Here is a 13,608-nt window from a genome sequence, read left to right as displayed (position 1 = left end):
TTATCACCAAAACTGCTCAGATGCCCCAATAGTTCTTTATACATCAATCATGTTTTTGCTACATTTCTGACAACTAGAAACCTTCACACAGTCAAATGACCTGACATCTCATTTGACTGAGTTATTTAAGCCAGGCGTACTGCATGTTATGTTGTCATGGCAAACCCGCAGCAAATGGACGGTGGCGCAAACTGTCTAGCCACTAGGAAGGACTTTATCGTCACATAGACTGATAATTGTCTATGTGTCAATGTCCATGTGTCTATGTCCAAGTCAACAGCAACAATGATTCTGATCAGTTTTTATTTCTTGAGCAAAGTCAAAAATACAAGGTGCCTGTCGACAAATGTGAAGCGTTTGAAAAAGTTCAATAGTTATTCTCATTTGAAAGAGAAAACTCAATATATATGCATTTATAAATAGACTGAAGTATTGAAAACCTATTATTCATTGCAATATCATGTAAACCAAATGTCTTAAATAGAAAAAACACATTTGGAAAGCATGCTCATTTTCATGCACTGGATAATTTGGTTGTGGATCCTTTTACATCCGCATCATTCACTGCGGAAACTTTAGACTGGATTGCAAGCAATGTGGATCCTGTTTCTCTCTCACTTTTCCTCCAGACCTTATGACATTGAATTACATGAAATGCAGAATTTACTTCCATCTGAAAAAGGGCTTTGGACATGTTCTTTTTTTCTTTTGTCCACACAAGACTCTTCTTATGTTGTCTCTGGTTCAGGAGTGGCTTGACACAAGAAATGTGAAATTTGGGTTACAGCCTCAGTCCGCTCCTTGAGAAGCTCCCGCAAAATACGTTGTGAATAACCACTTGTCTCTCTTGGATAAAAAAGAAGCTCCTACCAAAGTTCCCATAGTAATATTTTGTGCCAACATATTTTCTCCAATTCTTTTCAACTTTAGTTCTCGCAATACATATAGGCAGAATATTCACAAATTTACTGAAATATGAACCAGTTATGTGCCAGTTTTAATGCCTGAGGTCATTTTCATGAAAAGAAAAAAAAAAAAACAGGAAAAGAAAAAATAGATTTTAGCATCAGCATTGAATCTGATCACATTTTCTGTTTTGTCTTTAAAACGCTCTCAGAAGGAATGTTTATTTTTCATCCTACACATTGAAAAACAGTAAATTTACACCATAAATTATACAGCACCTGAAAAGTATCTTCAAAGGGAAGAAAAGGTATTGACATGATTTCAGCATAAGGAAATGAAAACGGATATTAAAATAGAAAACAAATTGCTGTACCAGTGCATTCAAAATATGCATGTTGAGTTTGGAGTCAAAGGCTGAATAAGAAGTCAGAGGGACGCAGATTGCAACATTTGGTTTGAAATAAATATGTAAAACCTAACAGGAAACAATACGGCAAGTAAAAATTTACCCAGAATTTACAACCTGTCAGGACTTTACAGAATTAGGATTAAACCTTTTCTTAGGCTTTCAGCTGCACAGAGTTGAGTGTCATAAGTTGTATGACAGCTAAACCTCCAACAATACAACATTTAATGTGGTTTTACTGGGGTGAAAACTGTATCAAGGGCATAAAATTTACCTAAATCTAAATTATTCAACATAAATAACTAAATAATTGAATTAATAAGTGGAAAAGAACATTTTGATTTTACTTCCTTATTTCAAAGTCAGCATTATTTTAGGGATTCACAGAGGAGGGTCAAAGTCCAGGACGTACAGATCTACTTACAGGAAAACCAATGAAACCACTGAGTGAATTAATAAGCAAATAATAAAATAGAAATCCAAGAAAAATAGTCAACAAAAGGCACAATAAAGAACAAAATCACAAATTTATACTGTACCTAAAGGTAATTTGGGACCATTATGGAAAAATGTTTTATATATTTAAAACTTTTTAAGGAAAAATAGAGGTTTTGAATGTTATCCTTTTAAAACCCCCATAGAAACCCTTCACCAAAAATAATAAATAATTGAGCACCAAAGATCTGTTTTTGTTTTTGGTAAATCATTGGTAGATTTATTTTTGATGGATATTTTTTAAGACATATTTTGTTCATAATGTCAAACATCAAGTTACTAATAACATGATGTTTTTAAAACATCATTATTAGTCATTTTTGGCCATTCTTCACTCACAGGTGCTACTGTAATAGTAGCTAGTTGTGATTATTATTTTTACCATACTTGTTATTAAACATCATTACAATAATTGTGGATTTGTATGTGGCTCTGGTTTCCAAACTTTTTGTCACTTGGGCCAAAATCATCATGAGGGTCCAAAAGAATATAAATAAATAAAAGAAATACAGAAACAAATTGTACATTTCTTTTTACCTGCACACCTACAAACTAAGCATGCAAAGCAGCTCTAGGGTCTCACTTTGGAAAACTAATTTTACCAGCAGGTGGCGCCAGAATGTAAATTATCTAATTACCAATTTCCACGCAGAGCAGCTGCTGTATTTAAAATATCAATTTGAAGCCATTGTGCGTCCCGGTTCAAAGCAGGATAGAAACCAAAGCTGCAAGTAAGTTGTTAGTCTTCTTGACTTCACTATTTTTGTTTATAATGTGATTTATATTTCTACACGGATATAATTAATTAGAAAACCAATAATCCAAACATGCAAAATTAAGGGAATCGGCACCAATAAATCGGCTGGCCAATAAATCGCTGCACCGCTACTTTTTTTGGTCTAACTTGGAAGCTGAACTCTTTATGGATGCCCAGGGTCTAACAGGTCGATATCGAGTCTCTTCTGTTCTTGTTCGCTGTCCACCGTCCTATAGCCGAGCAGCAACATGGCGCCTTTGCACAGCTTCTGAATGCGCTGGACCTTGCTGTGCTGCAGCACGGTGCGCCAAGCCTGTGACACTTCAGCTGCGTTCCTGGAGGTGATTTTAAAAGCTACGTTCCCGCCGCCTTTCCCCCGTCCATGCGTCATCTTTTGGATCCATTCCTCCACCTCAGAGGTCATCTTTAAGCCTGCAAACTCATAAATACTATTCAACTCTGTTAGTGGGTTTCGTGCCACGTCTTCGTAGCGAACCAGTTTGTAGCGACCCTCCAGAAACGGAGGCGGACCGAAGACCCCCCTCTCATAAATGTCCAGGTGACTGCGGCAGATTTCTCGTATGACTTCATATTGCCTGTCGGCCGCAGACACGTTTCTGTGCTCCAGAACTATAACGCTGTCTCTGTCGAGAAGGTAGGCCGACTCCTCCCTGGACCGCAGCACCGCCCGAGGGTCCCGGACCAGATGAACCACTCGGAGGTCCAGGTTGGGGTCCTGCAGAAGAGGATGAAGGGACTCCATCTCAAAGAAGCGAGTTTCTTTTAAAACCACATGAGTGTATGTAGCGCAGGCGTCCTGCGCTTTGTCCAGGCTTGCAGAGTGACACTCTTGGTTGCACTGACTCTCATTGGCTGATCTGACGGGACAGGCCGGCGGCGAGCACAGCGCCTGACTCCGGGTCCACATGAAAAGGGAGGACAGATGAGGGTTTCCTGGCAGGTAGTCTCTGATCAGTGAGAAGTCGCACTTGTATAAACCCCACAGCATTTCTCTCACAGGCACTCGGAGACTCTTTGCACCGGATTTATGATTTGTAGTCCACACGTGCCACGCGGGCTCCATGAGGTAGAAAACAGACGGGTGCTGACTGAACACCTGACCCAGGAAGGACGAACCAGATCTCCATGACGACAGCAGCAAAACGTGAACCTTGCGGCCTTCAGGGGGAGGAGAGTGACGGGGGCTGATCCTGGTGTACCAGTCATAAAACAGCACCACTGCTGCCCCCTGCAGGACGCCCAGGAGAATTAAGGTGCTGAATCTGCAACGGAGAGTCATCATGAACTTTATGCTAATTTAGGCTTCAAAGTCTGAAGTCCATATCAGCCTTCTTTTATCCTTTGTGGTGCACAGACGTATTTCTTCTGCAAAAAATAGGAGTTAGAAATTCATCAGTTGCTTGTTAAAACAAATTCTACATGTTCAATTGCAATGAGTTCCAGACAACTTCATGCATTTGGGCATCAAAATGAAAACTACATGCGGAAGATTAAAGTGAGGTAGAAAAAATAGGATTTAAATTACTTTGAATGCGTCGTGCTTGTGTTGCCAGATGAACAATATCAGAAACTGCTGATTTGCTGATATTTTCGCTCATAAACAGAAAATGGTCTGGAAAAGAGAAAATACCCGTTCACACCCGTGCGTGGCACGTGTGGCTCCACCCTCACATCCTGAATCCTGACGGATTCAGGATGTGAGGGTGGAGCCGTCACTTGTACAGTCTTTCATTGTGACAAAGCAAAGCTTGTGATAATGCAAGGCTAAACCTTGACCTTTTTTTTTTTTACTGCTTGCAAAGCGCAAATATTATAATACAGCTTCAGGTAGCTGTTAGGAAAGTTCTCGACTGAACAGGCCTCTTTATTATGTACTGCTTTTATTCAACAATATGTCTGAAGCATTCCTGAGATTTTGGTCCATATGAACATGATAGCATCGTTCATGCGATAGTATTTTTGGAACCAACCGTTTGCCCCAAACGATGTTAACATTGGCATCTGAGCTTCCTATTGGATGGTCTCTCTAGAGATGTCCATCTCCATCCCTGCTAGAAATAAACTTAAGCTTACAACTTCAAATCTAGACCTGCATCTGTATGTCTGCTTTTAATCAAGCAAGCAAGCAAATTTTATTTGTGTAAATAAAATATATGGCCTTTTACCTCAACACCCAGATATTCAGAAGAGGTAAAATGACCCAGTAAGATTTTGTTACAATTTATAATATTCTTAAATATTGAAGCCTCGCCTCCCCTTTTTTATGTTTTCTATTGTCACTTAAAAATATTGTAATTTTGAGGTGCTGATTCAATTAGTACGGATACAACCAGGTTTCTGTTAGAAACATAACATCAATATTATGCTGGGTGATAAAGTAATTAATTAGTAAGGCTTTTGGTGTTGACGATCAAATTTTTAAAAGAGCCAGTTTGAGTGAATTGGTGGGAGATATAGTTCCTGAGATTGCGGTTCCTCTAGGTAACGGGATGGGTCTGATTTCAGGATGCTGTGTTTTGTATTTTTCTGTTCTTTGTAAGTTTTCTTTTAGTGATCCGGATAGATACTGTCCTGTTTTGTAGTGCTGGCGGGGCAAACGCATTCCGGAAGACGACAGGTGTAAATGTATCTTTAAAGATAATGTCTGGCACCCAATCTCAGACTTCAGAAACAATTGGAGAATCGGGTAATCTGGGTAATTGGAGTCAGGTAGTTTTGCTTTTTGAGTGCTAAGAAAAAAAGAATTTTATCTGGGAAACATGCTGTACGGGGGCTCAGGAAAGAAGTGCCCAGAGAAAAGTGACAATCCAGTTTCTCACTGAAGTTAAGAAAACCCAGTTCAGGTGACGAGATTTCTGATGAGCTATCCTCGCCTTGATGAGATGAGGCCTTTGAAGGCCTCAAATTGGGCGCTGAAGGAGTGTGTGGGGGTGTGGAGACGTCCTGGCCTGGATGAGATGAGGCCTCTGATCCAATAGGTCCAGAGCAGGGAGGAGGGGGGAGAGCAGTCGCTCCTTTCCCAGTTGATGTTTTATTGTTTAGGAACAGCTTGTTCCTGATAGGCGGTGGGTCCCATCCTAATCAGGCGTCCTTCAGCCGGTTGTTCTGTTGCTCCCGTTGATGAAATTAAATAAGTTTGCAGAGAATAGCTTTATCCCGTCCGTCAGGCCTGAAGAGGTGGAAACGTAGAGATAAGATACTGTGGATATTGATGAAGGTCACTGTGCTGGCAGGACATGCTTTTACCAGCCATTTGTTTATAGAAAGCAGTTGAGAGTATTTCAGGTCAACCCATCCAGCTGCTGAGACAGGGCCACTACAAAAAGCTTTAGCTTTAGTGTTCAGAAGTATGGTGAAGTCTTTTTTCAGAATCTCCAATTGTTGTTTTACACAAGTAGAGTTTCAATATTTGGCTGATCTGTGGTTAGAGAGAGCATTTTGTCTGTTATATCAGTGTATGACTGTATTTGGGAAAGGACATGACTCTGGTTTTCCTGGTATTGCAAGAACCGCTGATTCCATTTACTGTCTCATCTCCGACAATAAGTACTTTTGGCTTATTTGTGGCTTCTTATTGTTCGTTTTGGGGAGGTGAATGTGCCAGTCTTGCCTCATACCTGGGGCCGATGTCTGAAGGTGAGGTTTCCCTCACGGGTTCTTGTTGAAGTGCAGCAAATCTGTTTTTTAGTGAGATCCCCACGGTGTCGGAACGTGTTTTGGCTCGGGCTGGTCGTTTGGTCCTGCGAAACGGGGCTGGTGAAAAAGTTTCTCCTCGTTTATTTTCCTTCGGAGCAGCAGGTGTTGTAGTTGGATGTGGGTTCCAGCTCAGAGCTGGCCACTCTGATTCATCCAGGTGAGGGGTCATTGCCGTTGGTCGTTTCGTCAGATCCACAGTGTGTTTTGGTTTGGCTCCCAGATCATTCCAGGGTGGGCTGCATGGTGCAGGGCAAGAAGTCTCTTTGTTGTTCATAGGAAGACTTGTGTTGCCACAAAGATTGTTTAATGCGACGTTCACTTCCAGTTCCTGAATCTGCCTTTCTATTGACTCAAACCTACGCGATGTTCTGAGCTGGTTGTTGTCTTGAGCCTTGAAATTCCTCTGCAGATCATCCATCCATCCATCCATCCATCCATCTTCTTCCGCTTATCCGAGGTCGGGTCGCGGGGGTAGCAGCTTCAGAAGGGAGGCCCAGACTTCCCTCTCCCCAGCCACTTCTTCCAGCTCCTCCGGGGGAATCCCGAGGCGTTCCCAGGCCAGCCGAGAGACATAGTCCCTCCAGCGTGTCCTGGGTCTTCCCCGGGGCCTCCTCCCGGTGGGACGTGCCCGGAACACCTCACCAGGGAGGCGTCCAGGAGGCATCCTGACCAGATGCCCAAGCCACCTCAACTGGCTCCTCTCGATGTGAAGGAGCAGCGGCTCTACTCTGAGTCCCTCCCGGATGACTGAGCTTCTCACCCTATCTCTAAGGGAGAGCCCAGCCACCCTACGGAGAAAACCCATTTCGGCCGCTTGTATCCGCGATCTCGTTCTTTCGGTCATGACCCAAAGCTCATGACTATAGATGAGGGTGGGAACGTAGATCGACCGGTAAATCGAGAGCTTCGCTTTTTGGCTCAGCTCTCTCTTCACCACGACGGACCGGTACAGCGCCCGCTTGACAGCAGACGCTGCGCCAATCCGCCTGTCGATCTCCCGCTCCCTTCTTCCCCCATTCGTGAACAAGATCCCGAGATACTTAAACTCCTCCACTTGGGGCAGGACACCCCCGCTGACCCGGAGAAGGCACTCTACCCTTTTCCGGCTCAAGACCATGGCCTCGGATTTGGAGGCACTGATCCCCATCCCGGCCGCTTCACACTCGGCTGCGAACCGATCCAGCGAGAGCTGCAGATCACGATCTGATGAAGCCAAAAGGACCACATCGTCTGCGAAAAGCAGAGATGAGATCCTGAGGCCACCAAATCGGATCCCCTCAACACCTTGGCTGCGCCTAGAAATTCTGTCCATGAAAGTGATGAACAGAATCGGTGACAAAGGGCAGCCCTGGCGGAGTCCAACTCTCACCGGAAACGAGCCTGACTTACTGCCGGCAATGCGGACCAGACTCTGACACCGGTCATACAGGGACCTGACAGCCCGTATCAAAGGGCCCGGTACCCCATACTCCCGGAGAACCCCCCACAGGGCTCCCCGAGGGACACGGTCGAACGCCTTCTCCAAGTCCACAAAACACATGTAGACTGGTTGGGCGAACTCCCATGCACCCTCCAGGACCCTGCTGAGGGTGTAGAGCTGGTCCAGTGTTCCACGACCAGGACGAAAACCACACTGCTCTTCCTGAATCCGAGGTTCGACTATCCGACGGACCCTCCTCTCCAGGACCCCTGAATAGACCTTGCCAGGGAGGCTTAAGAGTGTGACCCCTCTATAATTGGAGCACACCCTCCGGTCCCCCTTTTTGAACAGGGGGACCACCACCCCAGTCTGCCAATCCAGGGGAACTGCCCCCGATGTCCATGCGATATTGCAGAGTCGCGTCAACCAACACAACCCTACAACATCCAGAGCCTTAAGGAACTCCGGGCGGATCTCATCCACCCCCGGGGCCTTGCCACCGAGGAGCTTTTTAACCACCTCGGCGACCTCGCCCCCAGAGATTGGAGAGCCCAACCCAGAGTCCCCAGGCTCCGCTTCCTCAGTGGAAGGCATGTTGGTGGGATTGAGGAGGTCTTCGAAGTACTCTGCCCACCGGCCCACAACGTCCCGAGTAGAGGTCAGCAGCACACCATCCCCACTATAAACAGTGTTGGTGCTGCACCGCTTCCCCCCCCTGAGACGCCGGATGGTGGACCAGAATCGCCTCGAAGCCGTGCGGAAGTCTTTCTCCATGGCCTCTCCAAACTCCTCCCACACCCGAGTTTTTGCCTCAGCAACCGCCCAAGCCGCATGCCGCTTCGCCCGCCGGTACCCATCAGCTGCTTCCAGAGTCCCACAGGCCAAAAAGGCTCGATAGGACTCCTTCTTCAGCCTGACGGCATCCCTCACCGAAGGTGTCCACCAACGGGTTCGAGGGTTGCCGCCGCGACAGGCACCGACAACCTTGCGGCCACAGCTCCGATCGGCCGCCTCGACAATGGAGGCACGGAACACGGTCCACTCAGACTCCATGTCCCCCACCTCCCCCGGGACGTGTTCGAAGTTTTGCCGGAGATGGGAGTTAAAGCTCCGTCTCACAGGGGATTCCGCCAGACGTTCCCAGCAGACCCTCACAACACGTTTGGGCCTGCCAGGTCTGACCGGCTTTCGCCCCCGCCACCGGAGCCAACTCACCACCAGGTAGTGGTCAGTGGACAGCTCCGCACCTCTCTTCACCCGAGTGTCCAAGACATACGGCCGCAGATCCGATGAAACGATGACAAAGTCGATCATCGAACTGCGGCCTAGGGTGTCCTGGTGCCAAGTGCACATATGGACACCCTTATGCTTGAACATGGTGTTCGTTATGGACAATCCATGGCGAGCACAGAAGTCCAGCAACAGAACACCGCTCGAGTTCAGGTCGGGTGGGCCGTTCCTCCCAACCACGCCCCTCCAGGTCTCACTGTCGTTGCCCACGTGAGCGTTGAAGTCCCCCAGCAGAACAAGGGAGTCCCCAGGAGGAGCACTCTCCAGTACCCCCTCTAAGGACTCCAAAAAGGGTGGGTAATCTGAACTGTCGTTCGGCCCGTAAGCACAAACGACAGTCAGAACCCGTCCCCCCACCCGTAGGCGGAGGGATCCTACCCTCTCGTTCACCGGGGTAAACCCCAACGTACAGGCGCCGAGATGGGGAGCAACAAGTATGCCCACTCCTGCCCGACGTCTCTCTCCCTGGGCAACTCCAGAGTGGAAGTATGTCCAGCCCCTCTCAAGGAGACTGGTTCCAGAACCAGAGCCATGCGTCGAGGTGAGACCGACTATTTCTAGCCGGAACCTCTCGACCTCACGCACTAGCTCCGGCTCCTTCCCCACCAGAGAGGTGACATTCCACGTCCCAAGAGCCAGTTTCTGCAACCGAGGATCGGACCGCCAGGGTCCCCTCCCTTGGCCGCCACCCATCACACAGTGCACCCGACCCCTTTGGCCCCTCCCACGGGTGGTGGGCCCATGGGAGGGGGGGCCCATGTTTCCTCTTCGGGCTGAGCCCGGCCGGGCTCCATGGGTAAAAGCCCGGCCACCAGACGCTCGCCATCGTGCCCCCCCTCCAGGCCTGGCTCCAGAGTGGGGCCCCGGTGACCCGCGTCCGGGCGAGGGAACACCAAGTCCAAGGTTTTCCTTCATCATTGGGGTCTTCGGGCTGCACTTTGTCTGGTCCCTCACCTAGGACCTGTCTGCCTTGGGTGACCCTACCAGGGGCATGAAGCCCCAGACAGCATACCTCCTAGGATCATTGGGGCACTCAAACCCCTCCACCTCGATAAGGTGGCAGCCCATGGAGGAGCTCTGCAGATCATTAATCTTTAATTCTACCGATATACAGTACAGACCAAAAGTTTGGACACACCTTTTAATTCAATGAGTTTCCTTTATTTTCATGACTATTGACATTGTAGATTCACACTGAAGGCATCAAACTATGAATAACACGTGGAAATATGCACCAAACAAAAAAGTGTAAAACAACTGAAAATACCCCGTATATTCTAGTTTCTTCAAAGTAGCAACCTTTTGCTGTGATTACTGCTTTGCACACTCTGCATTGTCTTGATGAGCTTCAAGAGGTCGTCACCTGGAATGGTTTTCACTTCATAGGTCAACCTGCCCTGTCAGGTTAATAAGTGGGATTTCTTGCCTTATAAATAGTCATGAAGATAAAGAAAACCCATTTTAATTAGAAGGTGTGTCCAAACTTTTGGTCTGTACTGTACATCTTTGTATAATGTTGCCGACATCGTCCACAGGCATCTTGAGTGAATATAAAAGTAAAAAGTAAAAGTCAAAAAGAGGAGAATCCCACGGTCCTTTGTAGTAGTCCAGTTATGATGTTGCCAATATAAGAGTAGTTGTAAAAAATTACAAACTTATAAAAGCTATAAAATTATAAAAAGTGGATATATGGAATAACTTTAGCAGTCAGTGCTATCAGTAAGGACGAGAGAGCAGGAAACCAGACAAAATAAAAACAGTGGTGTACACTTTAAAATGTTAAAAGCTGCACAAACTTTTAAGAGCTGTAGTTGGAAATATTTGATTAAAACTGGATCTCCTGCTACAAGATTCAAACTGTTTAGAGATGTTTTTTAATCTTCTTGCTAACTATGGTGAAATATCTTCCACTCACTACAAGTATGATCACTTTTAGTTAGTATTAAATTGAAATGTGTTGCTCAGTGTAAAAGTGAGCTGCTTGATCTTCGTACATGTTTGCATTAACGACCTCCACAGAAGGTCATTAATGCAAATAAGGATTTGTTCTTCATAACTCACCTGGTTAAATAACTGTTAAATAAACAAAATAAAACCCCCTCATTTAGTAAAGAAGAAATAAAAAAAAGTGTCATAATGAGAACAAATTCCTACCTCTGATGTCTTCGGTCACACTGGTTTAACTGGGAGAGGCTGCTGGGAAAGTGGTGGGAAAGTGCTGCCAGCAGGATGTGAGACTTATAGTCTCATAATCACATGCACACAAAGGAGCTGCAAAGTAAATGAACAAGCAGACAGGATAAAGTACAGATTAAATCCTTATCTGTGGCATTTGATCCTTCAGTTGAAAAGACCGCCTTGTAGGTCACCCTGCTTTCAGGCCAGTCATCGATTCAGTTTAAGTTTAATTTTCATATTTAATCTTTAAATTTCTCAACAATATCACAGCCACAGTAGCAAAGCAGGCGTATCAGTATTCCACATAAAGTTCACACAAGTAAAAGTAAAAAAAGTGTTTGGTATAAAAGCTTCTGTTTTTACTGTGCCAGGTAAAAACATCTAATTTAATTGGTGAAAATGTTTCAATCAAACAGACAAAAGTATAAATTTATATGAAAATTCTGGTATTTTACAGAGTAAAGTAAAAAGAATTGAGGAGAAATCATAAAAATAAAAAATAAAAATCCAACAAAAAATCAAAATAAATATCACACAAAAATCAAGAAGGAACAAACGTTTCCTAATCCTTTTTTCACGACGTAAAGATCTACTTCTACTTTATTTACAGAACACTTTACTTTCAGTAAATTGTGAATTCAATACACTGTAATATTCAGTAAGTTTGGTATTTGTGAGCGTCACACTGCTGGGCTTCTGCGTTGCATTCCTGTGGTATTCAATAATAATATGCAGCTTTAATGGAATAAGAACAACCTTTCTACAAGTGATACTGCAGCACATATGTAATCACCAGCTAGGCTAGGACAGAGTTTTACTTTTAAATGTCTACTATGTCAAGACATACCGTAGTAACATTTCCGCAACAGCTTAAATGATTCCGTATTAACCGGATAATATTACTTAATCTGTCGTCGCTCTAAGCAGACGCTGTCTGCACTGATGAGGTTTTACTCACTTCAGCATGCCGAGTTTGGAGTGACTTCGACAACAGGGACTTCCAGCCTCTTTTCTCATCAGTCAGCTAATAACTACTTAACCACTAGGGGGCACTCACACACTGCAAAGACCATTACTGGTAATTTGCAGGTAAGTGACGTCAGAGAAACTGTAGGTAGCTCCATCCTCACACAGCACCATGCTGTGTAAGGATGTATGTAGGCATCTGGATGATTAGAGGAGTGTACACTTCCTGGCAAATGTAGAAAATTCATATTTCTTAAAATGAGAAAAAATAATGCACCAGTAAAATAATGCACCAGTCAGTTTATTAAGCGAACTTTGACAACATCTTGTTAAACCTCTTTGGCCTTCAGAACTGCTTAGATTTTTTTTTTTTTAATGTCCAGATTCAACAAGGAAACATTCCTCGGGGATTTTGGTCCATCATGCAGTTCCTGCAGAATCGACACTTGATGTGAATCCCTCGGTCCACCGTCCCAAAGATGTTCTGCTGAACTGAAATCCAGTGACTATGGAGACCAGGGGATAAACCAGACAATAAACACATTATCATCTCCAGGAAACCAGTTTGAGAGTTTTGTGAGATGGTGCATCTGTCAAACCAGGGCAAATCAAATTATCTGTCACAATAATACCAAAATAAATGTTTTTTTTAGTTGATCTGCGACAATTATAGCCTCATCTGATTGTTTTTAACTAACAGGATGGACACTCTGTTTTTTTTTGCTTCTGTAGCTCATCTGCTTTAATGTTTAATGTGTCGTGAGTTCAGATGCAACTCCCCCAGATGGCGATTCAAAGATATCGTGTTGGCTAATTCTCCCATGAAATCTGAATCTTTATAAGCAGGCGTTCGTTCTCTCCTTAGACAGATGGTATCTATCCAATGCTGTGTTTGAATATAACCCCAAATCACATTTTGGTTTTTTTATTCCACACAAAGTCACTGTTATGGAGAACAATCCTTCAACAACCTCAGCTAAAAGAGGACCTTGAATGTTGGTATGTGCTGGCGTGATGAGAAAAGGCGTTAAATATGTTCCTATGTTAAACATAGCATTAGATTAAGAAAGAGAATATTCTCTGCCTTTGGCTAATCAGGTCTATTCAGGTATTTCGTGCACGAATGCACGAAATACCTGTTTGAAGAGTTGGCGTTGTGTCTCAGGTTGAAACTTAATTTTCTAGATCACTCAGTTGTGAAGTATGAAAGACCAAAAGACTGAAATGTGTAAATGCACCCCACAGTCATGATAACCATCTTAAAGTGGAAAATCAAAGAGGAAATAGAGAAGTTATAAGAAGGCCTAATGGAAAGAGGGGGAAAAAAGCTACACATTAAAACTTAACAGGCTCATTTTGCCGTTTTTCCACTGACTCGTCTTACAAACTTAAATAAAAACAGGATAACATGATTATAAAATCACAGCTCCGATGGAGAAAATAGGGAAACAAAATGAAAGGAATACACAAAAC

At 44.5% G+C, this 13,608-nt stretch overlaps 1 protein-coding gene across 1 annotated transcript; it reads right to left on the bottom strand.

Annotated features, from left to right (window-relative positions):
- Positions 1-2,695: 2,695 nt before the first annotated feature.
- Positions 2,696-11,262, bottom strand: LOC114151717 (carbohydrate sulfotransferase 5-like). Its single transcript, XM_028029080.1, has 2 exons — positions 11,146-11,262; positions 2,696-3,950 (listed from the first exon to the last, which is right to left on the bottom strand). Exon 2 carries the CDS (start codon positions 3,865-3,867, stop codon positions 2,728-2,730), a length of 1,140 nt encoding a protein of 379 aa, XP_027884881.1. The 5' UTR covers positions 3,868-3,950; positions 11,146-11,262; the 3' UTR covers positions 2,696-2,727.
- Between the last annotated feature and the right edge of the window lie 2,346 nt (positions 11,263-13,608).

The sequence above is a fragment of the Xiphophorus couchianus genome, chromosome 2 (assembly GCF_001444195.1).
Source record: "Xiphophorus couchianus chromosome 2, X_couchianus-1.0, whole genome shotgun sequence".
Taxonomy (NCBI): Eukaryota; Metazoa; Chordata; class Actinopteri; order Cyprinodontiformes; family Poeciliidae; genus Xiphophorus; species Xiphophorus couchianus.
Note: the sequence above shows the minus strand (reverse complement) of the source record. Positions and strands in the feature narration are given on the sequence as shown.

What these genes read in the sequence shown, in the direction of transcription:
- LOC114151717 (XM_028029080.1), bottom strand. Translation starts at nt 3,867, where the DNA reads ATGATGACTCTCCGTTGCAGATTCAGCACCTTAATTCTCCTGGGCGTC.